Source organism: Heteronotia binoei, chromosome 17, assembly GCF_032191835.1.
Source record: "Heteronotia binoei isolate CCM8104 ecotype False Entrance Well chromosome 17, APGP_CSIRO_Hbin_v1, whole genome shotgun sequence".
Classification (NCBI taxonomy): Eukaryota; Metazoa; Chordata; class Lepidosauria; order Squamata; family Gekkonidae; genus Heteronotia; species Heteronotia binoei.
In genome coordinates this window covers 34,095,565-34,122,132 of record NC_083239.1, presented here as the reverse complement: position 1 = coordinate 34,122,132, position 26,568 = coordinate 34,095,565, and the positions used below count along the sequence as shown (strand labels likewise).

The 26,568-nt window shown below is 49.8% G+C and overlaps 2 protein-coding genes across 2 annotated transcripts in view; one reads left to right on the top strand and one right to left on the bottom strand.

The window, feature by feature from the left end:
• The window catches only part of HAUS5 (HAUS augmin like complex subunit 5), a 28,529-nt gene extending 15,947 nt beyond the window's left edge, over positions 1-12,582 (top strand). The window contains exons 13-19 of the mRNA XM_060258280.1: positions 431-593; positions 2,278-2,358; positions 7,610-7,755; positions 9,164-9,278; positions 9,416-9,554; positions 9,947-10,079; positions 12,159-12,582. Coding sequence (XP_060114263.1) covers positions 431-593; positions 2,278-2,358; positions 7,610-7,755; positions 9,164-9,278; positions 9,416-9,554; positions 9,947-10,079; positions 12,159-12,306 — 925 coding nt within the window. The 3' untranslated portion in view covers positions 12,307-12,582. The remainder of the gene's footprint in view (positions 1-430; positions 594-2,277; positions 2,359-7,609; positions 7,756-9,163; positions 9,279-9,415; positions 9,555-9,946; positions 10,080-12,158) is intronic.
• Positions 12,583-14,544: 1,962 nt separating this feature from the next.
• ETV2 (ETS variant transcription factor 2) lies at positions 14,545-24,969 on the bottom strand. Its single transcript, XM_060257662.1, has 7 exons — positions 24,859-24,969; positions 21,467-21,640; positions 21,038-21,118; positions 19,040-19,198; positions 17,533-17,548; positions 16,622-16,775; positions 14,545-15,056 (listed from the first exon to the last, which is right to left on the bottom strand). Exons 2-7 carry the CDS (start codon positions 21,633-21,635, stop codon positions 14,850-14,852), a joined length of 786 nt encoding a protein of 261 aa, XP_060113645.1. The 5' UTR covers positions 21,636-21,640; positions 24,859-24,969; the 3' UTR covers positions 14,545-14,849.
• Positions 24,970-26,568: the final 1,599 nt, after the last annotated feature.

The following is a 26,568-nucleotide window of genomic DNA, read 5'->3' as shown; positions in this document are numbered from 1 at the left end:
CTTCTTCTTTCAGTGTCTCGGCCTTTGCACTAAACTAATACCGCTTGCATAGACGTGTGCATACTCTCTGTTTTGTGATCTGACTTGCACATACAAGGCTAACGGTATTTTTCTTGTATTGATTAACTTAACATATGAGTCACTTTTTGCCCTGCTGGGGACTCAAAATGGCTTCCATAATTTTCCTCTCCTCCTCCATTTAACCTCATAGCAACCCAGAGAGTTCGGGTAGGCTGAGAGCACACCATTGGCCCACGGTCACCCGGCCAAGTGGGATTCGAACCTGGGTCTCCCAGATCCTAGTGGGACGCTCTGCCACACCACGCTGGTTCTATAAAGAAATAAACCCCCTGTGCAAGAGGGGAAAGTCTCCCCACCCACAGAAATCTTCTTCCTCTCTTCCCTCACTCCCTTCCCTCCTCCGATTCAGAGCCGTGTTCGAACTGGAGCTTCGAGCGGTGAAGTTGCAGGGGTACAAGGACGGGCTGCTGAGCAGCTGCAGGGTGCTGGAAGAAGCGCTGCAGACCCGTCACGAAGAGCTGCAGGGCTTGCAAGCCAAGCGTCAGCGCATCCTGGACTTCCGCCACCTGGTGGTAAGAGCTGGGAAAGGCACGGAATTCACTGCCGCAGAAAGCGGTGACAGCAACAAACAGCTTCGAGAGGGGGTTGGATAAACGTATGGAGCAGAGGTCCATCAGTGGCTAATAGCCATAGCGTATAGATCAGGGGTGGCCAAACTGGCTCAGGAGCCACGTGTGGCTCTTCCGTACATATTACACGGCTCTCAAAGCCCCCACCACCCCGTCGGCCAGCTTGGAGAAGGCATCTGTCTCTCTCAGTCACTTTTCCAAGTCAAGCCATCTGGTGGCTTGGAGAATGCATTTAAAGTTAAAGTTGCTTTCTTTCCATTTTCCCCTCCCCTTTATTTCTTCCCTCACTTCCTGTCTTGCGGCTCTCAAACAACTGTCGTTCCTGTCTTGCAGCCCTCAAAGATCTGACGTTTATTCTTTGTGGCTCTTATGTTAAGCAAGTTTGGCCACCCCTGGTATAGATGAAACATTACGTCCGGGCGGTGATGTTCTGTATTGGTGGTGGTTTGGTGGCAGCAGTGGGAGGGCTTCTGGAGTTCTGGCCCTGCTGGTGGACCACCTGATGTTGCTTGGGGTTTTGGCCACAGCGTGACACAGTGTCAGACCGGATGGGCCATTGGCCTGATCCAGCGTGGGTCATTCTTAAAGACAGCTCAAGCTTTTGTGGGGTGGGTGGGGAGGGTGCTTTTATCGAAACAACTGGATTGGCCACTTCCTTCATCGTCAGTGTTTCCTGGGTAGCCTCAAGTCTGACTTTGGTGTCTAAAACTCTAATCTTGACTGCAGTACGCAAAATGGAATTATTCCAGAGGGCATTTTTTTAAATCAATGGAATAAGGATGTCATTTTAAAAAAAAAAATGCAGGAAATTTGAGATGGTTCTAATATGCTTATTGTACATAGTAAGCTATTTGTGTTTAACTTCATTTAAAAAAATTTTTTTAAAAAGAGGCTCGGCCAGAGAGGCAGATTGCAAATGAAATAAATACACGGCCTCACCATCACAGGTTATAACCCTGGCCAGCTCCATCTTTGTTACACTGTGAGGGGTTGGCATTAGGCCACTCCCACGAGAGTATCCTTTTGCTCTCATGCTGCTTAGCAGTTTTTGTCTCCAAAGCCTGAGTTGTTCCCTTTCACCGCTAGGCAACCAGGTACAAGACAGCCTGGGTTTCTTTCTGGTTTCACGGCAGTGATTCTCACTATAGCAGGGGTGACCAAACTTGCTTAATTGTAAGAACCGCATAGAATAAACGTCAGATGTTTGAGAGCCGCAAAACGTGAACATCAGATGTTTGAGAGCCCCAAGAGAGAGGTGGAAAGAAAGCAACTTTAAATGTATCCTCCAAGTTGTCAGCTGGCTCGGCTTGGAGAAGTGATTGAAAGAGAGAAATGCCTTCTCCGAACCAGCTGATGGGGTAGTGGGGTCTTTGAGAGCCACACAATATGTGTGAAAGAGCCATATGTGGCTCCCAAGCCACTTAAGAGAACCAAGAAAAGAGCTGTTCACAAGGCCGAGCAGAACCCTCTTTTTGGTGGTGTCTCTCGAGAGCAGTGGGGACGTGTACAAATCCCTCTTTGGTGCTTGCGGAAAGCTTCCTTCTGGGCTTTGAGAGATGTGTGCATGCATGGCGGCGGAGTAAGCTGAAGTGTCCCGAATCCCACTTTCTTTCTTCTGTTCCCACAGAACGAGAAGCAGCAGCATATCCGGACGCTCATCAAAGGCACCTCGTACATTAAATCCCAGCTGCGGAAAGACCAGGCTGAGGTGAGAAGTGCCGGCTGGTGCCCTTTTGTTATGCACGCCTTTGACTTGCATAAGGCAGTGAGATTTGAGTCCGGTGACATGTTACAGACGAAAAAGATTCTCAGAGTATGCGCTTACGTTTAAACCGCTAAAAGTTCCCTTTAGTGGTTTAAATGTAAAAAATAACCTTTGCCATGAAAGCACAAAAGCTTTTTCACAGTATCCCCGATCCTCCACCTTTCCCAGTTAAGGGAGAAATGCTGTCCGAATCAATCACAAAGACGATCTGACTCCGATGGTAACAAGAGAAAGAAATTTTACTTACAAAAATAGAAGCATGTCTTCCATGACATATTCATGTGTGGACATTTAACTTATTGGGAACAGATTAACTTGCTGCGGCCTGACTTGGTGGCGAGGCAGGGGTGGGGACGAGACAGGGCTGCACGGGACCACAGAGAAGCCGTCAATCCTCTCACACCCTTCCGCTGTCAAAGACTCTGCCATTGGCAGGCAGACAAGCAGGAAGTACCAAGTGCAGGAGTTCGCTGTCATAGACAGCGGCTGGAATGTGTGTCTGGGAGTGAGCAGCCCAGCAGCAGACACCCTCCGATCCAGAGACCCGCCCATGTTGCCCTGATGCCCCCTGCCATGTGTACGGAACACCTTCCCCAGGGGTCGTGGAACTCAGAGTGCGAGTGCATCAGCCACAGAACTCTGAGTCTACTTCATCAGCCCGCCCCCCCCTTAGTGCCCTGCGCACAACAGCCCTGTGGGGTCGGGTAGGCTGTCAGCCCGGGCAGGCTGAGGGGCGGCACTCCCCTCCCGTGTCCAGCCACACGGGGGGCAGTGTGGCGGCTCATAGACTGTCCCCCCCCCCTCAAAAAACCAAGTCTGCCCACCCTCCCAGGCATTCCCTCAGAGAGGCCACTGATGGGGCAGGGAATATGCAGCAGATGCCAAGCAGGAGAGAACAGAGGGCACAGCTCAGACTTATTTTTCTGGAACAGAGTACAAGAAGTCTCCCTTGTGTGTGCTGGGCAGTCTTGCCGTGGGCGACGCTCCATTCTGAGCAGCGGGCAGAAACAGCTGAGGGAGTGGGGTGGAGCGGCACATGCAGCAGCCTCTGTGTTGGAGTCCCACCTGCAAGACGGAGATAGAGATCAAGAGCACCTACAGGGGTGGCGGCTGGAAGAGCAGGCTGCGTTTCAGCTGGCGCTCTCTTAAAGGGACAGTCTCTGACCCACCTCCCCGCAACGGGGCAGCTGCCACACATACACCCCGCCAAGGGTTGGGAACGCGGCAGAGGGCAGACCAAGGGAAGGGAGCAGGCGGCAGCACAGGGGAGCAGTGTCAGCAAATGCCCCCTGCCTGGTTCAAGTGCCAGAGACGCTCACACACCAAGCGGTCGAGAGCAAGGGGAGGGGGGAGGCTGGGGGGGAGGGGACAGTGGAACTTACCCAGCCATGGGCGACAGTCCTTGCATGCAGAGCCTCCGGGAGCCTGAAACCTGTGGAGACCTGGAAATAAGAGCAGTTAGCCCCAGGGGAAAGACCTCTGTCTCCCCCTCGCAAGTCAAAGATACTCTAAAAGCAACCGCCCAGTGCATAACCTTTCACCAATGTGCCTGCCTGTCCCTCACTCTAAGTCTGTATGGCCGGGAGCTCGCTGGCAGAACTTCCTGCCATGCACTCCTTCGTAACAACTGAGTTGTGCGAGGCCAGAGCGGAAGTATTTCTAGGAGGAGGGAGACCACGATTGGGTGCTGGGGACGGGGCTCGTCAGCCTGAGGCGCGAGGGGATTGGTGAGGCAATCATGCCGCTTCCTAAGGGGTTTGCGAGCTTCCGCAGCAGCGGAGGCAACCTTTGTTTTTGGTTTCAACGAGTGCCTATGGGACACGTCACCATTTTTGTCGGCGTAAAGTTGCGCCTCTCGGGGGAGGGGGGACATGTCATGGGCCAAACTGCTCAGGAAGCCTCCTAAGGCTGGCCGCGCCCCCAACTCCACCCCCTCCTCCACCTGAACGCTGCGGTCCGCCTCACTTCCGTCCACGCTCAGGTGCAGCCCTCAGGCGCCGTTGCCCTCGGGCGGAGCGGCGCTCAGGTGGTCCCTCGCCCACGTAACTCCCCCCGTTGTGGCAACGCCGGTCGTAAGACGGTGCAAACCCTTCCTGCGCCCACTTAGCAGCTCGTCTGCTCCCAAAAGACTTTCTGCCCCCCCCCCCCTGCCGGATTGTGCTGTTAGTGGGTTAAATGTTTTTTAAAAATAATTTGCCGTGGAACCACAGAAGCCTTTTTTTCGTGGTATCCCCGATCCTTTGTGTTTCCCGGTTAAAGGAAAAATAGTGCTCAAGCCAATTGCAAAGATGATCTGAGTCCAGCGGTAACGAGAGAAATACATTTTATTTACAGAAATAGAAGCCCATCTTCCATGACATATTTGTGTAGGGATATTTAACTTAATGGGAACAGACTAACTTCAAAAAGGTTGACTTGCTACAGCTCCCAGCCCAGGTAAGAGACAGAAGAGACAGAAAAGAGGTCCTGTAGAAGATGAAGAAGACTTATACCCCGCCCTTCTCTCTGTATCAGAGTCTCAGAGCGGCTTACAATCTCCTTTATCTTCCTCCCCCACAAAAGACACCCTGTTAGGTGGGTGGGGCTGAGAGAGCTTTCACAGAACTGCTCTTTCAAGGATAATTCCTGTTAGAGCTATGGCTGACCCAAGGCCATTCCAGTAGCTGCAAGTGGAGGAGTGGGGAATCACAGATAAGAGTCCACACACGTAACCATTACACCAAACTGACAAAACTGGAGGCAAACAAAGCTCAAAGAGGGTCAACATCTGACCAATGAGTGGGTGGGGCCAAGTGCGGCCAAGAGAGAGAATTCTCTTTACCCTTTTCCTCCTGGACCCTCTGGCATTCAGAGCTACAATTCCTAATACCCTTCACCAGACATGAAGGGAACTTTGACTTTCAAAACCTTATACTCTGAAAATCTTGCTGGTTTCTAGGATGCTGTTGGTCCCAAATCTAACTTCTTTGCTGCAGACCAGCATGGCTGCCCTCTGAGGCCAGGCAGGCAGAAAAACATAACTAAGGGGCATCAGCAGCATTGGGGTGTGGTGTGTTTAGGTGGGGACTTTGAATGTAAAAGAAGCTCTGTTGAGGTGTCTGCGTCAGATTGCTCCTTTTTACAGAAGCAAAGCCTGATCCTGCCTAAGGAGTGGAATCTTTTTTTGCTGATGGATTCCAAAGCAAATTCAAGCACATTTGCAAATGCTTTACTTGAGAACATAAGAAGAGCCGTGCTGGATCAGACCAGTGGTCCATCTAGTCCAGCATCCTCTCTCCCACAGTGACCAACCAGTTCCTCTGGAGGGCCAACAACAGGGCAGAGAGGCAGAGACCTTCCCCTGATAACGTAAGAAGAGCCCTGCTGAATCAAACCAAAAGTCCATCTGGTCCAGCACCCTCTCTCACACGGTGGCCAACCAGTTCCTCTGGATGGCCAACAACACGGCAGAGAGGCCAAAACCTTCCCCTGATAAGAACATAAGAGCCCTGCTGGATCAGACCAAACGTCCATCTACTCCAGCACCCTCTCTCACACGGTGGCCAACCAGTTCCTCTGGAGCGCCAACAACAGGGCAGAGAGGCCGAGACCTTCTCATGATAAGAACATCAGAAGAGCCCTGCTGAATCAGACCAAAAGTCCATCTGGTCCAGCATCCTTTCTCCCACAATGTCCAACCAGTTCCTCTGGAGGGCCAACAACAGGGCAGAGAGGCAGAGACCTTCCCCTGATAACGTAAGAAGAGCCCTGCTGAATCAAACCAAAAGTCCATCTGGTCCAGCACCCTCTCTCACACGGTGGCCAACCAGTTCCTCTGGATGGCCAACAACACGGCAGAGAGGCCAAAACCTTCCCCTGATAAGAACATAAGAGCCCTGCTGGATCAGACCAAACGTCCATCTACTCCAGCACCCTCTCTCACACGGTGGCCAACCAGTTCCTCTGGAGCGCCAACAACAGGGCAGAGAGGCCGAGACCTTCTCATGATAAGAACATCAGAAGAGCCCTGCTGAATCAGACCAAAAGTCCATCTGGTCCAGCATCCTTTCTCCCACAATGTCCAACCAGTTCCTCTGGAGGGCCAACAACAGGGCAGAGAGGCAGAGACCTTCCCCTGATAACGTAAGAAGAGCCCTGCTGAATCAAACCAAAAGTCCATCTGGTCCAGCACCCTCTCTCACACGGTGGCCAACCAGTTCCTCTGGATGGCCAACAACACGGCAGAGAGGCCAAAACCTTCCCCTGATAAGAACATAAAAGCCCTGCTGGATCAGACCAAACGTCCATCTACTCCAGCACCCTCTCTCACACGGTGGCCAACCAGTTCCTCTGGAGCGCCAACAACAGGGCAGAGAGGCCGAGACCTTCTCATGATAAGAACATCAGAAGAGCCCTGCTGAATCAGACCAAAAGTCCATCTGGTCCAGCATCCTTTCTCCCACAGTGTCCAACCAGTTCCTCTGGAGGTCTAACAACAGGACACAGAGGCCTAGGCCGTCGCCTGAGTTTGCTTCCTGGCTCTGGGACTCAGTGGCTGAGTGCCTCTGAATGTGGAGGTGCCCCTCCGTTACCATGGCTACTAGCCATCGATAGACTTACACTCCATGAGTCTATCTCATCCCCGTTTTATTTCTGAACGCTCCTCTTTTTTTTTTTTTCTTTAAAGCGCTTGGAATGTTTCAGCCAGTTCTGAGTTGCCTCAACAGTTGAGGGAAGGGGACAGTTTAGGAACAGGTGTGCGGTTAAGGCAGGGGCCGATAGCTTTGAAGCAGGAATGTCAAGAAAGGGGCAGCGGATGCCCAAGTTCCAGCTGTAATGACTTTCCAAGGCACGCCGTGCAGCGTTGAGAACCAGAAGCATGAACATACGAAGCTGCCTTCTACTGAATCAGGCCCTCGGTCCCTCAAAGTCAGTCTTGTCTACTCAGACTGGCAGCGGCTCTCCAGGGTCTCCGGCTGAGGCTTTTCACGCCTACTTGCCTGGACCCTTTTGAGTTGGAGATGCCGGGGATTGAACCTGGGACCTGCTTACCAAGCAGACGCTCTGCCGCTGAGCCACCGTCCCTCCCCAGATGCTCACGCTTTTTCCAAGTCAACATTTCGTGTTCTACGTTCTGCCCCTGCAGGCAGATTCTGGGCTCAGGTGTTGCAGGTGTGGCCATAGATGTAGCTTTGATCCTCTGCCTCTCCATCAGATCCAGGGCTTCATCGAGAAGAAGCTGCTGGCTCAAGAGCAGCGGGTGGAGCAGGAGGCACTGCGGCTGCACAACAGGGTCGATCGGGAGCTCCAGCAGTTCCAGGGTGTCGCCCTGCCTTGCTTGGTGCGCCGGGACCTTCCCGGGTGAGTCTTTCCTGGCCGCTCCCTCGGGAGGGAGTGGTGCTAAGGAAGATGCCCCTTGCTCTGAATAAAAGGGCATCATTTGACGGCGAGCTGGAATTCAGTTGTCTAAGAATCCCCTTTTGGTTTCATAGAATCATAGAGTTGGAAGGGACCTCCAGGGTCATCTAGTCCAACCCCCTGCACAATGCAGGAAACTCCCCCCAAATTCACAGGCTCTTCATCCCTGTCAGATGGCCATCTAGCCTCTGTTTAAAAACCTCCAAGAAAGAGCACACCACCTCCCAAGGAAGCCTGTTCCACTGAGGAACCGCTCTAACGGTCAGGAAGTTCTTCCTAATGTTGAGCCGGAAACGTCTGATTTAATTTCAACCCATTGGTTCTGGTCCTACCTTCCGGGGCCACAGAAAACAATTCCACACCATCCTCTACATGACAGCCCTTCATTTCCTAGTCTACACAGTTCAGAAGGAAGAAGATGATATTGGATTTATATCCTGCCCTCAACTCCAAAAGAGTCTCAGAGTGGCTCACAATCTCCTTTATCTTCCTCACAACAGACACCCCGTGAGGTGGGTGGGGCTGAGAGAGCTCTCACAGCAGCTGCCCTTTCAAGGACAACTCTGCGAGAACTATGGCTGACCCAAGGCCATTCCAGCAGATGCAGGTGGAGGAGTGCGGAAGCAAACCCAGTTCTCCCAGACAAGAGTCTGTACACTGAACCCCTACACCAAGGAGACAAGCAGTTTGGTGTAGTGGTTAAGTGTACGGACTCTTATCAGGGAGAACCGGGTTTGATCCCCCACTCCTCCTTCCTCCTCCTCCACTTGCAGCTACTGGAATGGCCTTGGGTCAGCCATAGTTCTCGCAGAGTTGTCCTTGAAAGGGCAGCTTTCTAGGAGAGCTCTCTCAGCCCCATTTACCTCACAGGGTGTCTGTTGTGGGGGGAGAAGATAAAGGAGACTGTAAGCCGCTCTGAGACTCTGATTCAGAGAGAAGGGCGGGGTATAAATCTACTCTCTTCTTCTTCTAACTGTTGTAGATTTCCAGCATACAGAGAGGCAGCTGAATAAGATCTGCAATGGCCGCAGCAATGGGGAAGGCCATGCAGATGTCACGCCCGTACCACTGTTTGCTCTTTGTGTCTGTCTTTCTCCCCTGCTCTATATTTGCTTTTTAAAAATTTGCCTGGAATCTGCATGCTAATGTCAGTGACCCCAAAAAACACCAAACCCAAAACTGGGTACACAGTTTTGGGTTTGGTGTTTTTTGGTGTTCGTTACACAGCCGTCTCTTTTGGTGATGTCAGTGACCCAACAAGCTCCCAGGATAGAGTAGGTATTCAAACCTGGGTCTCCTGGACCCTAGCCAGATGCTTTAACCACCACGCCCGGTTCCCCCCTTTGTGCAGGAGGCAGCGCATCCCCGCCCACGAGCTCTCAATCCATCGCCTGAACCGGACCGCACCGGTGGAGTACCGGGCCTTTACCAACGTCTGCAACGGGGCTTCCTTCCCCCTTTACAAGGTCTGTGTGCCTTCTTGCCTTGTGTTTTGCGACTCTCTCCCTGGAAACAGTCGCACAGGGTAAAATGGGACAGAGTCGTGGGGGCTCCTGCCTTGCCCCTCTCTCTTTGTACTCCTGCCTTGCCTCTCTCTCTGCAGGCCCCCGAACAGCTCCTCTTTCATGTGGCAGAGATGAAGAAGACACGCCTCTCTCTGAGGACCCAGCTGGGCTCGAAGCAGAGGACAGTGGGAGACTTGCAGCGCCAGCTGGAAAACACTCCAGAGCCTGACGTGCAGGGTGAGTTTGTTTGTTTTTGTTGCACGTCAGTCCCATCCTTGGCTGGGACTTCCTCTTCCTGTGTGAGCCTGCCCACAGGATGAGATTTGGGGAAAGGCTGTGCTCAGGGTGCATCCACCTCCGTGGTAAGAAGGGGGCAGTAACCAGGTGTAGAATCTGCCTTGTGGTGGCCCCACCAGCTGTAGAACACCCTCTCAAGTCTAGCTTGCCAGGTGTCCCAACTTAGACAGTTTAATTGTATACATTTTCTCCCCGGTGCTTAGCAGTATATTAACCTCGGCTACAGACCTGTAGGCTCTTAGGACTTCTGCATCCAAATCTGGGTAGCTAGAGAACCCCAACTGGGTCCCTCCCTTTTTGGCTCCTTCTCAATGCCCTTTGTTCGTTCCCAGCCTTACTCAAAGAGGTGCAGGCCCACGATCAGGAGCAGGCCCGCGAGCTGCTGCCCCGGATCCTGCGGGTGACGGAGCAGTGCAAGCGTCGCATCGAATGCTGGCCGGAGGTGCAGGCCGTGGTGGACGCCTGGTGAGTACGACGGGGAGAGCGGAAGACCTCGAGGGGAGCTGGACGACCTTCACAGCATCACTAGGGTGCTTTTACACAGGCTTAATCTGTGGCGCAGAGTGGTAAAGCTGCAGCACTGCAGTCGGAGCCCTCTGCTCATGACCTGATCCCAGTGGAAGCTGGTTCAGGTAGCAGGCTCCAGGTTGACTCAGCCTTCCATCTTTCTGAGGTCGGTAAAATGAGTACCCAGCTTGCTGGGGGGAAAGTGTAGATGACTAGGGAAGGCAATGGCAAACCATTCCATAAAAAGTCTGCTGTGAAAACGTCTCCCTTAACGTTTGGCTCTGCGTCACCCCCAGAGCCCAAAAAGACTGGTGCTTGCACAGGGGACTACCTTTACCTTTTTAATCGTGCACTTTAGTGGTATTTTGTACATGGATTTTCCAACTTTCCACAGTAAAATTCAGTTGTAAAGTGCACATATAGTGGATCGAAAGTGCATTATCTGGCAAGTGTAAAAGCGCAGGAAGCAAGGCACGTGGGCTGTTCAGCACCAGTGATGCAGGGTGGAAATATTTCCAAAACACTGCATGGAGGGGGGATTTTTTGCCCTGTATGTGTCAACGTGGTCTCTGTTTATAGTTGTCAGGGCTGTTGTGTTAAAATCCTGTGGCGTTGGGTGGACTAAATGTGGGGTGTGATGCACAGGCAAACCCCAGGGCCGGTCCATGATCCAAGCTCATACATATTGTATATTTGTGTCCTTTTGCCAACATTACTTAGATTTGAATTGGTACGTTTTCCATTTTTCAAATTTTCACAGCAAACCCGCATCTCTAGTGAGAACAGAAGAGAGCTTCCATGTTCAGGGGCACCATACCTTGAACTTCAAGCGGGGAGGGCTGTTGCCCTAATGCCCGGTCTAAGAGCTTCCATGAGCACCTGGGCTGTCCCCCTGTTGGAAACAGGATGCTGGCTTAAGCAGACCTAAGAACGTAAGAGAAGCCATGTTGGATCAGGCCAGTGACCCATCCAGTCCAACACTCTGTGTCACACAGTGGCCAAAAAACCCAGGTGCTATCAGGTGGTCCATTAGCAGGGCCAGGACACTAGAAGCTCTACCAGTGTGTGTCCCCCCCCCCCCCCAAAGCACCAAGAATACAGAGCATCACTGCCCTATTCAGAGAGCTCCCAACAATAAGCTGTGGCTAATAGTCACTGATGGACCTCTGCTCCATATGTTTATCCAGTCCTCTCTTGAAGCTGTCTGTGCTTGCAACAAACTTTGGTCCAGTTTAACACGCTGGATAAATAGATGGCATGCCTCAAAGCGCCCTGCAGTGCACAGGAGGACGGCAATGCCATTGAGATTATATAGAAGTCAAAAATGGTTTATATAGAAGTCAAAAACGATGCTGAGCGGCAAGGAAGCCCTTTGCTCGATGGCTCCCAGGGTTTTAAAAGTATCCCTGTTGCAGAAGAACCCAAGAAAGGCTACGCTGGATCAGGCCACTGGCCCATCCAGTCCAACACTCTGTACTACAGAGCAGCCAAAACTCACATGCCATCAGAAGGTCCAGCAGCGAGGCTAGAACTCCAGAAGCCCTCCAAGAATACAGAGCATCGCTGCCCCAGACAGAGCGTTCCATCTATACCAGGGGTGTCAAACTCATTTGTTATGAGGACCGTAACTGATATAAATGAGACTTTGTCAGGCCAGGCCGTATGCGTCATCAATTGTAATGATGGAGATACAAACTTTATAAAGGACATGGACAATTTAAAAGCAAGCTGTGACACATTAAGGAAGAAAGAGAGGGAGAAGGGAGCAGATGAGAGCCAAAAGCTGGTCGTGGGCCGGAGAGGAGCCCTCCAGGGGCCTCATCCATCCCACGGGCTGCACGTTTGACACCCCTGATCTATACCTAGTAGCTAATAGCCACTGATAGGCCTCTGGAGTCAACAAGGAAATGATGGAGGGGTGCGTGAAAACCATGAATATTGGGGCAGATTGAGAGGGAGGCTCTGGCCATGCCGGCTTGTGTCTCTGGGAGGGGGCGGTCCTGCACTTGCTGCTCACCCCCGTGCTCCGTTTTCCAGGTGGGAGCAACCCGGACAGTTTACCCTCCCTGGAGAACGGCGCTTCGGCCGCACTCTGCAGCAGTGGCTGGAGCGCTGGACCTTGGCCGCCAAGGCAGTGCAGTGGAAGCAGCAGCAGCAAGAGCAGCAGCAACGCAGCTGGGTCTGAGAGCAGGAGCCAGATGCAAGCAAACCCCCCGTCTCTGGACCCAGCTGGAATGAACCATTGTGCTCTTTTCTGGAGGGGTGCAGGGGTTGGCCAGCAGGCAAAGGGGAATAGTTTTACCCCTAAACAATTGGAAGGCGCTAACATCTTGGAGTGGGGGGGGGGGGCGATATTTTCCCATCTTCTTTGCGGGAACACAGGGCTGTCAGTGACATTAAAGGCCTGTCTTTTTTTTTTTCTTTCGGATCTTTTGAAATAAAATTCTAAATGCACCGTTAATCAATTATTCTGAGTTCAGTTCCTTGGGGGCTACCAAACAAAGTTTTTTTCCCTCTTTTGTCCACACAATGACGACTTGCTAAGGTAGTTTCAGCTGGGTACCTGCCTTAGTCTGTAGTCCTAAAACAAAACTAGAGCCTGGTAGCACCTGAAAGACCCAACGTCGACTCACCAGAATGGTTTGAGTCCAGTGGCCCCTTTAAGACCAACAAAGTTTAATACATTGTATTTTATGCTATGCAAGCCGCCCTGAGCCTGCTTCAGCGGGGAGGACGGGATATAAATTAAAAATTATTATTGTTACTGGGTGTTGCATGCACACAAAAGCTTATACCCAGAATTAAAACTTTGTTGGGCTTAAAAAGGGGCCACCGGACTCAAGCTTTGTTCTGTTGCTTCAAACCAACATCGCTACTCACCTGAACAGTTCACCAGAGTATAAGTGTCTGTGAATCAAAGCCCCTTTGGTCAGAGACAAATGAGAACGAAGATCCATCTGCCCCTTTTGCCTGGTCAGAAGGGTAGGAGGGGTGTTACCAGGGGTGGGATTTTAGCAGGAGCTCCTTTGCACATTAGGCCACACACCCCTGATGTAGCCAATCCTCCAAGATCTTACAAGGCCCTTTTTTGTAAGCTCTTGGAGGATTGGCTACATCAGGGGTGTGTGGCCTAATAGGCAAAGGAGCTCCTGCTAGAATTCCACCCCTGGGTGTTACAGAGGAGAAGCCCGATGGAGGCAGGATTCCTACCTTTTGACATGGATATAAGGGCAAGATGGGTGTACGTTCTCCTCTGCATCTGATGAAGCAAGCTTCAATTCAGAAAGGTTATATCCTAGTAAATCTTGTTGGTCTTTAGGGCACCACTGGGGTCAAATTTTGTTCTGCAAGGTTGGTGAAGGCTGAGCAAGAGCCAGTGGCCCAAGGTCACTCTGTGAGTTTCTCTGGCAGAAGGAGATGTGACCTCAGCCCTACCCCCTCCCCAGTCCTAGGGGTCCTAAATGCGCCACAGCACTGCTCGAGTACACACAGCTAAGACGAAAGGCATTGATCACAGCAGGATCTGCTTTTGAGCCCTGCCCTAGGTAGCCCAGGAAAATCACATCTCAGAAGCTAAGCAGGGTGTCAAGTACTTGGATGGTACCCCTAATTGGAATACCAGAGCTGGGAGGGCAGGGCAGGCTTTATTCAGCCATCTTTCTGAATATTCTCTGTGCCTCCAATAGGAGTCAGTAGCCATGACTTCCAGGTGTGCACACACATGCAGAAGAAAATACAAATATACTTCCCAAAAAAGACGCTGTGACGGATCTGGATTAGAGTCCCGTAGCACCTTAACAGATCAATGTGATGGGGGTGTGGGGTATTAGCTTTCAAGGCATCTGATGAATGGAGCTTTTGACTCAAAGGCTCATACCCCCAAGATCTTGTTGGTCTACTGGATTCAAATCGAGCTCTTCAAATCCAGTGCTACTGGATTCAAATCGAGCTCTTCTATTGCAAACCAGTACAATTACTCCCTAAAACTATTTTTGGGAGATTGTGCATAATGTCTAATAAAATATACTTCCAAAGTATTAAATGCTGCATCCTTCTATATCAGGGGTGGCCAAGCTTGCTTAATGTAAGAGCCGCATTGAATAACATCAGACGTTTGAGAGCTGCAAGACATGAATGCTGGGTGTTTTGAGAGCTGGACGGAGGGAAAATAGATGAGGGAGGTGTAGAAAGAAACCAACTTTAAATGCTTTTGGCTGGCTTGGAGAAGTGATTTAAAGAGAAATGCCTTCTCCAAGCCAGCCAGTGGTGCGATGGGCCTGGGCCAGGGTTCAAGAGCCACACAATATGTGTGAAAGAGCTGCATGTGGCTCCTGAGCCACAGTTTGGCCACCCTGTTTTATAAATGTTCTTGTGTTTTGGCTGTCTTACCTGTCCACTGCAGCAAATGAGCCAAATGGTGAGCTACTAAAGCAATGCACTTTTTATTCTGTTCATTTCCTATATATATATACACACACACACATTTGTATTTTAAAGAAGAGAGAAAGAAGTGCAGGAATTGCATGTTAAGTGTCCGACAGTCCCAGTTCGTCCCACCAGGATCTTGCCTTTGGGTGTCTCCTGGAGCGTTTTGCCCGTCAGCGCGTCTCTGAAATGGACCGATCCGCTGGCAAAGTCTCCCCATTATGACCAGAGTACTTGGGAACCCTTAGAAGCCACACCATGCCGGTATGATTCTTCTGTGGCATTTTGAGAGGCAGAGGCTGTTCACGAGGCCAGCGTTCTCTCCCGGTTCTGCAGCTGCTCGGCCAGCTCCCCTAGCAGGCCCCGGACGTCACGGACAAAGCGGTAGACGTAGCGCTGGCCGCTGGTCTTGTGGATGATGTTCTTGTGATAATAGTAGCGCAGCCCCCGACTCAGCTTCTCATAGGTCATGCGGGGCTTGTTCTTCCGCTGGCCCCAGCGCCGTGCCACCTGGCCGGAGCGGAGGAGAGAAGAGTATATTTAGCGAGAGAGTTTTGCCGGCAGATAGCATTCAACAATGGCTGAACTCCCTGTTCCAGCAGCCAGGTTGTGGAGAGATGAGGGAGAGCTCGATCTCGGAAGCTAAAGCAGGGTCATTACTTGGAGGGACCACCAAGGAAGGCTCCGCGGAGGAAGGAGATGACAAAACTGCCTCTGTTCATCGCTTGCCTTGAGAACGCCCGTAGCCCTGGTGTGCATTGGTTGCAGCTTGCGGGCATGCTGTTATTACAGGCCTGTAATGGCTCGACAGGAGGGAAGGCAGCGTGGTATAGCCCCATCTTGTCAGATCTCAGAAGCTAAGCAGAGACCTGGCATTTGGACAGACACTGCAGAGGAAGGCAATGACCAACCCCCTCTGCTTCTCACTTGCCTTGAAAGCCCTGTGCTGGGGTCACCATAGTCAGCTGCTACAGTTATATGCATATAGTGTAGACTACTATATATTCTAGTAGCCAGAGGGTAATTTTTTTTCTCAGTTTGCTACCACAGGCTTCCCCAGAAAAAAAAAAAATCGGAGACCCTTCACAGTAATATTTTGTTTCTACCCTGCCTCCCCCCCCCACTGGGAAACCAAAGCATTCTCCTTTACAGGGCTTTTTTGTCAAAAAAGCCCAGCAGAGGTTCATTTGCATATTAGGCCACACCCCCTGATGTCACCATTGTTTCGCACAGCTTTTTGCAGAAGCCCAGCAGCAGCTCATTTGCATATCAGGCCACACCACCTGATGCCAAAGCCAGCCAGAATGTGTTCCTGTGCGCTCCTGCTCAAAAAAAAAAAACCTGCTTCTTTCCTTTATCTTAGCCTCACAACAACCCTGTGAGGTAGGTGAGGCTGAGAGACACTGATTGTTTCCCATCTCTCACAGAAACGTGACCATCATGCTTTCCAGGGTGATGTGATGGAGCTCTTTGAACTCTCCCCAGCTGTGATTGAAAATTTAGATATTACTAGTATATAGGGGAATTGCCCAATCGGTCCATGGAGCTGTTGTATCAACTATGTTATGTATTTTGTATTACTATATGCTTCTTGTGTGTAGCCCTACCATAGAATAAATAAAATAATAAACAATACTTGTTGATATTGTTTGCCAATGGTACCTATTTGTTTTACTGCTTTCCACCCTCATAAGAACAAGAAATATTCTTTTGAACATATGAACATATAAACATATAAAGCTGCCTTATACTGAGTCAGACCCGGGGTCCATCAAAGTCAGTATTGTCTACTCAGACTGGCAGCGGCTCTCCAGGATCTCAAGCTGAGGTTTTTCACACCTATTTGCCTGGGGACCCTTTTTTAGTGGAGATGCCAGGGATTGAACCTGGAACCTTCTGCTTCCCAAGCAGATGCTCTACCACTGAGCCACCGTCCCTCCCCTTTTGCTCTCCTGTAAAAGAAAACACCCTCAGGAATGGGCTCAGATATCAGCATTATCTTTTCAGCTGGGATTAGCAGAGTCATTCTTAGGAAGAGACCACGTATAGTCAAGGGGGCCAAAATGGGCCCTTACCTCATGAGGATCCTGGAGTTTGAATTCCCAACCATTCCCCGTCCAGCAGATGAAGGCCTGGCAGGACCCGTCCTGGAGAAGTTCCAGCAGAAAGCGCCACAATTGGATAGGCCCTGAACCTGGCCAGGAAATAATGGGAAGGGGGAAAGATGGGCTTGGAGTTCATTCATCCCAGAACCGGAGAAATAACAGTTCCTCTGATATACATGTTTTTTAACTGTCAGGACTAAGGGCTTTTGAGGCAAGGGGGTGAAATCAGCAAGTATGGCTCTCCCCCACTTCAACATCCTGTTGCTGCTTTTTGTCCCCCCCCCCCCCCCCCCACCGCTACCGCCCATCTCCTCATGTTCTTCACTGATTGTTACCTGTGTGATTCCTTTGGGGCCTGTGAGAATAAATCTGACTCCGCGGCACCCTCTTTCTCCTGCCATTTTGCTCACATTGACATGAATCCCCGTCTGAGGTGCTGGGCCGGCTGCTATCAGCTGAGGCAGGCCTCTTAGGCCTCTCACAAGAGGCTGCAGCCCTTGAGAAGGTTTGTTCTGAAAGGAATAGCAGTGCATGAACGGGATGCTGGATGTTGCCTTCAAAATGGAAGACGGGTGGGGGGTGCTGAGCACCATTTCTGACAAGGCTGGAGGGTTCATAAATCTATCTTTCCCTCTGCTATGTTTATTAGCGGCAACAAAAGACCTGTTTTCTAAATGCATTTTAAAAATCCATTCGTCTGACTAAAGGAAGGATAAAAGCCACCCAGAGTTCCTGTGAGGTAGAAAGTTTTAAAGAAACCAAGAGTCTTGAGGCTTTTCAGTTTATAGGAAGGGGCCGTAAAGGAGGGCATGACAGACGTTTATAGAATTATGCACAAGGTAGAGAGACTGAAAGAACATTTTCTCCCTCTCCCATTATACCAGAACGCAGGAGCACCTAATGATATGAAGAGGCAATAGCTTCAGGGTGGACAACAGAGAGTATTACTTTGCTCAACAAGTTATTTAGTTGCAGGATTCCCTGCCAGTTAGGGTTGCCAACCCCCAGGTGGTAGCTGAAGATTGCTATTGTAACTGATCTCTAGGCAAGAAAGATCAAGTCACCACAAGAAAATGGCTACTTTGGAAGTTGGACTCTATGGTGTTACGTCCCAAACCCTGGCCTGCTGAGGCTCCACCCCCAAAGTCCCCAGGTATTTTCCAACAGACCTGGCAACCCTAGATTCTGAACTAGATGGACCATTGGTCTATTCCAGCAGGGCACCTCTTCCACTCTTATGTTACGTGCACCATTCTTTTTCTTGGGGCTGAATCTTTGCACATAAATTCCATGTTTTAAATATTAGTGCACTGCTGTGGTACATCAAGCCAAGAGAACACCTCTTCCAGTTTTAAGTCTCAGAATTTTAAGGGTTTTTTTAAAGGTATGTGAATCCCCCCAGGGGGTGTTTTGTTTTGGTCTGCACAATCTGAGGTACATGGAGGTTCCTTTATGTCTATTGAAAGATAGCATTCATGAATTTTACTACCTTCAATATAAAGCTTTTGAGAGTTTTTGTTTTTAAAATCAGTTGTGCTGGATTTTTAAAATCTGTAACCAAAGAGAACATAATTTTTAAAATGTGAACATTCAAAGAAGTAAATACACTATCACTTTGGTACCAAAGAAAAGATACACCTAATTGTTTTATGTCTTCCATGTTAGCAGCTGGATTATGCAAATTCACAATTAGATCTCTTATTTTATGATTGGTAACCAAAAGAGAATATATTTTCTTAAAACAGGAACACTGAGAGAAGTAAAGCAGGGGTGGCCAACAGTAGCTCTCCAGATGTTTTTTGCCTACAACTCCCATCAGCCCCAGCCATTGGCCATGCTGGCTGGGGCTGATGGGAGTTGTAGGCAAAAAACATCTGGAGAGCTACCGTTGGCCAGCCCTGAAATACAGTATTTCTTTGGGACTAAAGAAAAGATACACCTAATCGTTTTATGTCCTCGTTAGCTGTTGGATTATGCACGTATGGTCTTTTTTTGTGATCTGAAAGCAAAAGAGAACATATCTTTTTTTTAAAATGAACATTTAAAGAAGAAAGTACAGTATTTCGTTGGTACCAAATATATGCCTAATTGTTTAATGTCCTCCTTATTAGCAGCTGGATTATGTAAATTCAGCTCGGTCTGTTGTCAGGGCTGTTGTTCTTTGTCAGGGCTTTTTTTTGTAGCAGGAACTTCTTTGCATATTAGGCCACACCCTTCTTTGCATATTAGACCAATCCTCCAAGAGCTTACAGGACTCTTTTTACAGGATGTACTGTAAGCCTCGGGAGTATTGGCTACATCAGGGATGTGTGGCCTAATATGCAAAGGAGTTCCTGCTACAAGAAAAGCCCTGGTTCTTAGGGCAGCACACACTCCCTGTCTCCTTACCTGGATTTCCTTGGCCCTGAGAAGGCAGAAGGTGAGAGTGGAACGTCTGTTCTTCAGGAGACCAGAGGTGTAGTGGAGATGTCAAGGAGTGATGTGGGAGGCCAGGAGAGGTTGAATCATCCAGCCGAGGCAAGACGCTCTCCAGGTTAGGACTAGAAACTGACAGACATTAAATAACCAGGTCACTAAGAAACTGGGGCAGCTGCCACGATTCAGGGCCAGGTAGAGACCTTTTAGTTTGGAAAAGACAGATCTTTTCCCCTACCCAGATAGGAATTAACTCAAGGCATAATCGATGTAAGCAGAGGACCACATCCGTTTAAGGCCCGTCTTCCCACTTGCAACCATGCTGCTCTCTTAAAGAAATAAGGTGTTTCTCTCCCCCACCCTTTCTCTAAGGAGCTCAGGACAGCATTACACAGATCTCTTCCATGTTAGCCTCACAACAACCCTGTGAGGTAAGTTAGGTTGAGAGAAGGAACTGGCCCACGGCCACTTGATACGTGGCTCAAATCTGAACACTGGTGGGCCTCGGGTTGCCAGGTTTGTATTGGAAAATCCGGGAAATGTTGGGGCTGGGAGAGGGCAGGGTTTGGGGAGAGGAGGGGCCTCAGTATAGGACAATGCCATAGAGTCCCCCCTGCCCCTCCAAAGGGGAGCTGATCTCTGCCAGCTGGAGATCAGTTGTAAAAGTGGGATATCTCCAAGTCCCACCCGGAGGCTGGCAACCGTACTGTGGCCCTAGTCCAGTGGTGGCCAAACTGTGGCTCGGGAGCCACATGTAGCTCTTTCACACATTTTGTGTACTGTGACTCTTGAAGCCCCCACCACCCCACTGGCCAGCTTGGAGAAAGCATTTGTCTCTTAAAATCACTTCTACAAGCCAAGCCAGCTGGTGGCTTGGAGAATGCATTTAAAATGAGTTGCTCTATTTCCACCTCTCCCTCCCCTATCGGTTTGCCTGCTGCCTTCCTTCCTACCTACCTTCCTTGCGGCTCTCGAACGTCTAACATTCATGTCTTGCAGCTCTCGAATGCCTGATGTTTATTCTATGTGGCTCTTCACATTAAGCAAGTTTGGCCACCCCCGCCCTAGTCTAACCCTACAAAGAGGTGCAGTGAGCTCTGAATTACTCGAACGAGTGAGATTTGCAGGGTTTCCCCCTATTTGAAGTAGGCAGAAGGTTTTGAATTAGAACACTAGCCTCCGAAGACAGGAACTGGCGGCAGATCGCCAGAGAGAGATACCTCCAGCTACTGATGGTTTCAAAGAGAACTCCTAGATATGTTGAGGGATTGTCCATTTGAAGCTGGCGTAGTGACCCCTCACTGAGGTGTAGCAGCTTGAAACCGCAGCCAGTGGAGTTAATTCCATGTTCCCTAAGCTAGAAACAGGTGCTGGGGGAGGGAGCAAAGTTCATGCAAGACTTAAACTGGGAAGTTTTTGCCCCACCATGGAAAAGAGCATGCAAAAATGAAAATAAGTCAGCCTTGAGTGCACCATGTTGAATTCCAGTTTGTGGCAACTGAATGCAGATGCATCTAGTGCTGGGGTCCCCAACATAGTGCCTGGGGGCGCCTTTCCTGGCACCCACCAAGTGTTTTAAGAAGTGCGTGTGGCCAGGTAGTGCTTTTATTCAGCAAGGCTTCTGGTTGGTTACTGGAGATTTGATTGGCTGCAAAGGTTTTTTTAAAAAACATTGCTGTGGCAGCAGCTCCCACCACGGCACAAGGGCCTTCACTGTGTGACTCAAGGTAAGCCGCAGCAGCCATTTTGTGGGTGGCTCCACTTCCTGTGGCAGCTACTTTGCGGCAGCCATTTTGTAACCATGCCCACCACACTGTCAGAATTCCAAAGGTGCCCGCAGGCTCAGAAAGGTTGGGAACCCTGATCGAGCTCCTTCTGTTAAATCACATACAAAATCCCAGCTCTGTGCCCTAAAACGACTAGCCTTCCTCTCCATTCTTTTCTTCTAACCATCAAATCCAAAACCATCACCTGTGTTGCAGGATCTTCCATCATCCAGGTAGGAGGACACCTGGGGGAATTCCACAATGGTGTTTGTGTAGTCTGGGAAGCCTAGGGGCAACAAATGGGGACATTGCATCAAAGTTTTGTCCATCTAGCTTTCAAATGTGGCTGTTTCAAGGTGGGGATGAAGTAAGGTTGCCAGCCCCCAGGTGGGGTCTGGAGTTCCCCGGCTTTTACAACGAATCTCCAGCTGGCAGAGATCAACTTCCCTAGAGAAAATGGCTGCTTTGAAGGACAGACTCTATGGCACTGGAGCATGCTGAGGCCCCTCCCCTAATCCCACCCTCTTCCCAGCTTGACCCCCAAAGTCTCCAGGTATTTTCCAACACAGACCTGGCAGCCCTAGGGTGAAGGCAAGTTGAATGCTCACAGCAGCAGCCCCTAGAAAAAATTTACCTTTCAAGCCAGCAGTGTGATGGAAATGCCTCTCCTCCTGAAAGTCCTCTAGCTCAGCTAGGTAGCTCCCAACGCCCCAGTTTGGAAGTTGTTGATCTGTCCCATTTGGGGGCTGGAACCAGGAATCCAGAGTGCTGAAGTCTTCCTCTTGGGAGATCGTCTCTTCCATGGAGCCTTGTTGGGGAAAAACAAGAAACAAGAATTTAGATGTGGGTTATATATGCCTGAAGAGCCCCGCGGCGCAGAGTGTTAAAGCTGCAGTGCTGCAGTCCAAGCTCTGCTCACGACCTGAGTTTGATTCTGGCGGAAACTGGGTTCATGTAGCTGTCTCAAGGTTGACTCAGCCTTCCATCCTTCCAAGGTTGGTAAAATGAGTACACAGCTTGCTGGGGGGGGGGGAATGTAGATGACTGGGGAAGGCAATGGCAAACCACCCTGTAAAAAGTCTGCCGTGAAAACGGTGTGAAAGCAACGTCACCCCAGAGTTGGAAACGACTGGTGCTTGCACAGGGGACCTTTCCTTTCCTTTTTCCTATATATGCCTATAACCTCAATAGCCCAGGCAAGCCCAATCTTTTCAGATTTGGAAGCTAAGTAGACTCTGACAAGTACTTGGGTGGGAGACCTCCTTGGAATACCAGCAGTCAAGAGGGCAGAGGTAGGCTTTATTCAGCCACCTCTCTGAATATCCTCCAGACAGGGCTGGCCTTGCTACTAGACAAATTAGCTTACGGCACCGGCCTTCTGGGGGCACCAAATTGGGCATCCGCAATGTGACTCTGTGACATTATCAGTCTAGGGGGGCATTGTAGACGTTAACCTTGCCTAGGGTGCCAGGCAGTCTAAGGCAGGGGTGGCCAAACTGTGGCTCGGGAGCCACACGTAGCTCTTCCACACACATTGTGTGACTCTTAAAGCCCCCACTGTCCCATTGGATGGCTTGGATAAGGCATTTGTTTCTTTAAATCACTTCTCCAAGCCAAGCCAACCAGCAGCTTGGAGAAGGCATTTAAAGTTGCTTTCTTTCCACCTCTCCCTCCCTCCACCCATCTATTTGCCTTCTTGCCTTCCTACTCTCAAACATCTGACATTCATGTCTTGAAGCTCTCAAACCTCTGATGTTTATTCTGTGTGGCTCTTATGTGAAGCAAATTTGGCCACTCCTGGTCTAGGGCCAGCCTTGCCTCCAGACCCCCAGTAGGGGGGCAGTTACCAGAGGTCGCCATGACTTCCAGATGTGCACACCCAAAAACCCCACAAAAATAACCCCCCCAAAAAAAGAAAAACAGCAGCCAGGCTTTGAAAGACGGGAGAAGTACGATTACCTAAGAAACAAAAGTGAGCTTCATGTGTAACATGCTGAAGGTTTAATCATAGGCCAAAATCATAGGAAAGAACTAGTCTTTTTCAAATAGCATTTTAAACCCAAAATATTTGATGGAAAATTAAAGCTGTCATGCCATTTTCAATGTGGAGAGCAGGATTCACATTTTTATGAATGAGCAGGCATGCTGCTGTATCAGTTAGAGTGTAAGTCTAGAATCTGGGAGGCTTGGATTCGAATCCTCCCCCACCCCCTGCCATGGAAACCTCCTGGGTGATCTGGGGCTGGCCACACACCTCACAGGGTTGTTGTGAAGATAAAACAGAGGAGAGGAAAACAATGTAAGCCGTTTTGGGTCCCCAGTGCATCACATCAAAGGGGTGGGGCTGCCAGCCTCCAGGCGGTGCCTGGAGATCTCCCACTTTTGCAAATGATCTCCAGCTAGCAGAGATCAGCTCCCCTGGAGAAAACGGCTGCTCTGAAGGGTGGATTCTATGGCACTGGCCCATACTGACACCCCTCCTCTCCCCTAACCCTGCCCTCTCCTGGATGTACCCCCAAAGTCTCCAGGTATTTTTCAACACAGACCTAGCAACCCTATCAAGGGGGCTTGGGTAGGGTTACCAAGTCCAATTCAAAAAATATCTGGAGACTTTGGGGGTGGAGCCAGGAGCAAGGTTGTGAAAAGCATAACTGAACTCCAAAGGGAGTTCTGGCCATCACATCTAAAGGGACAGTGCACCTTTTAAATGCCTTCCCTCCATTGGAAGTAATGGATAGGTGCACTTTGTTTGGGGGCTCATAGAATTTGACCCCCTGGTCCAATCCATTTGAAACTTGGAGGGTATTCTGGGGAGAGGCACTGGATGCTATGTTGAAAATATGATGCCTCTACCTCAAAAAACAGCCCCTCCAGAGCCCCAGATACCTGCGGATCAATTCACTAGTATACCCTAATGAGAATCGGTCTCCATAGTGAATATGGAATGCCCCATTATTCCCCTCCCCCCACTTTCTAATGACCCTGAAGCGGGGGAGGGCCTCCAAACCAGGGGATCCCTTGCCCCCACCTGGGATTGCAAACCAAACAAAATACCTGATACAATTACGAATATCATAAGAATCAGTAACCACAATTTATCAAAAGTTCTTATAAATATAGTGCTATTTTCACAAATTTTCAACCATTCTTACAACAAGGTCAGTAATTCATACAAAGTCATATAATACGCCCTTGGAAGGTCTTGTGAGTGCTTGTATGTGCTTCGGAATAATTCTTTACTGTGAAAGTTTGGAAGAACTTCTATCTCCCCTCTTTGACAAAGGATTTTGAAACGGTGCAACAAGCGTCAGCCGGCTTCAGGCTCCGTCGGAGGTGGACCTGTGGAGTCTTCAGGAAATGAACGTTTGGTTACTTTAGTATGCAAGCACTTTTTGCACTCAGCACTTTATTGCGAGAATTTTATTCTCTTGAAGTATTTTACGTGCTCAGTTATTGTGAATGGCTTTATACGGCTTTGTATGAATTACTGACCTTGTTGTAAGAATGGCTGAAAATTTGTGAAAATAGCGCTATATTTCTAAGAACTTTTGATAAATTGTGGTTACTGATTCTTACATTCGTAATTGTATCACAGTATTTGGTTTGGGTTGCTATCTCCCCATGATTCTCCTTTGTATATTACCCACCTGGGGATTGGCAACCCCAGGCTTGGGGCAGGGAAGAATCTGCAGCATCATTTTACTGGTGTGAACCAAGCATCTGCAAAGAAACACCGATCTGGAAATCAGCTCAGTGTGAGAAACGTTTTATTTGGACATTAAAGTGTACTTTCACATACAGCCGCCTGTTTAATGCAATCAACATTTCTTTCCTTCCAGTACAAACAGTGATCTAACCTGATGCTCTTTTGTGCAAATTGCTAATTATCACGGCATTCGAAATAGGCTTCTTTTATTCATGAAAGCTTGAAAAAAAATATATCCATGGATAGATTCACTACCACTTACAGACAGACTGTACCACATTAGCCACACTATACTGGAAGGAAAAGAGGAAATCCTTTACCTGGGCTTTCGATCTCTGCTCCAGTCTGGTACCACCTGCTGGGCAGAGTCCATCCAAAAGAGCCACCAAGAATCCTGGTCTCCCATCTGAGGGTCAAGACAGATGCGCTAAAAACAGATCGCTTAAGAGTGTGTTGTGGAGCAGGCAGGCCCAGTTCCACACATGGAACAACAGTCAGATCAAGGTATCAAAGTAGAGTTGCCAACCTCCGGGTGGGGCCTGGAGTTCTCCTGCATTTAGAACTGATCTCCAGGTCAATTCCTCTGGAGAACACAGCTGCTTTGAAGAGTGAACTCTATGGCACTGGACCATGGAGAGATCCCTCCCTAAAACCTTGCACTGTCCAGGCTCCACCCCCAAAGTCCCCATGTATTTCCAAAACCAGACCTGGCAGTGTTGGCTCAGTCCTTCCCTGCATGCTTTTTGCGGGGCATTTTCATGATCATTCTCAAATCATACTGGGCCTTATCCAGCCAGGTGTTCTGTTTTTTTTTTTTTTTAGAAAACCCAAGCTCCCTCAATTCCCTTTCTCCCCGCAGCCCCCATCCCACATGGGTTTTTTTCCAGGAAAGTCCCCTGATTCCCAGCGTAGCCTTCTTGGTGATTGCTCCTTTTTTCATCAGCAGAAGAGCTGGTGCAATCCAACCCACTTAATATTATCTGTTCTTTATTGTGCATTCCTTTTTAAAAATACCCCATATGGGTTAAGACCATTATCCCGTTCTAGATAGGGTTGCCAGCCTCCAGGTGGGAATTGGAGATCTCCCATAATCAAAACTGATCTGTAGAAGACAGAGATCAGTTCCCCTGGAGAAAACGGCTGCTTTGGAGGGTGGACTGTAGGGCATCATACCCTGCTGAGGTACCTCCCCTCCAGGATTTTCCCAGTTCAGAGTTGGTAACCTGGGCTAGGTGACCCCAGATTTGCTATCTACACACCTCTCAGCGATTCCGTTTCCTTGGATGGGTGGTCTGCTGGTGCAGTCCCGTCGTCTTCAAGTGGCAAAGCTTCTGGTACCTGTCCAGTCTCTATCCTCAAGTAACCGCGTCTCTCCCCAACCGAAAAACCCCCTTCTCTCTTCCTTGGGGAAAGAAAGTCTCCTCTCTTCAGACCGGAGACTGAGCTATTGCCCCTTCTGCCCCTATTCATACCCCCACCCCCCTCCTCTGCATTCTCATTGGCTGGGTTCACATTTCGTGACTTGGGGGGGGGGGGGAGAGATGGAGTTTCCATGACATCACGGCCAGGGGGGTTGCAGGTCTATCACGACTCTGCAAGCCCAGAGCAGGGGCCAGGTGGCCAGAATCCAAGAGGAGGATGGGGAGGGGGGCGGAGGGGGTGAGAGGAAGCAGGCCTGGTGTGTTTATCTCTTGGGACCCTGATGTAGCTGGCAGCAATCGCCTAGGCCGGCTTTCCCCGACCCTAATAAATCTTGAAAGGAGACACACTCCAGCTTCCTTTGAGGCCTGCCCCTGGATAGAAGACACGAAACAGAGAAAGGTCGAAGCCCTGATGTTACAGCTACCCTGTTAACGAGGCCTTCTGTTTTTGTTCCTTCATGGGGTTGCCAACTATGGGTTGGCAATAGGGTTGCCAAGTCCAATTCAAGAAATATCTGGGGACTCTGGGGGTGGAGCCAAGATCAAGGCTGTGACAAGCATAATTGAACTCCAAAGGGAGTTCTGGCCATCACATTTAAAGGGACGGCA

Bases quoted from the DNA above. Each gene is read 5' to 3' on its own strand.
- ETV2 (XM_060257662.1), bottom strand. From the start codon at position 21,635: ATGGAAGAGACGATCTCCCAAGAGGAAGACTTCAGCACTCTGGATTCC. The intron at 19,199-21,037 runs GTGATGGTTTTG...AATGTCTGTCAG, and splicing joins TGGAAGATCCTGCAACACAG to TTTCTAGTCCTAACCTGGAG. The intron at 15,057-16,621 runs GTAAGGGCCCAT...CGCTCCGGCCAG, and splicing joins AACTCCAGGATCCTCATGAG to GTGGCACGGCGCTGGGGCCA.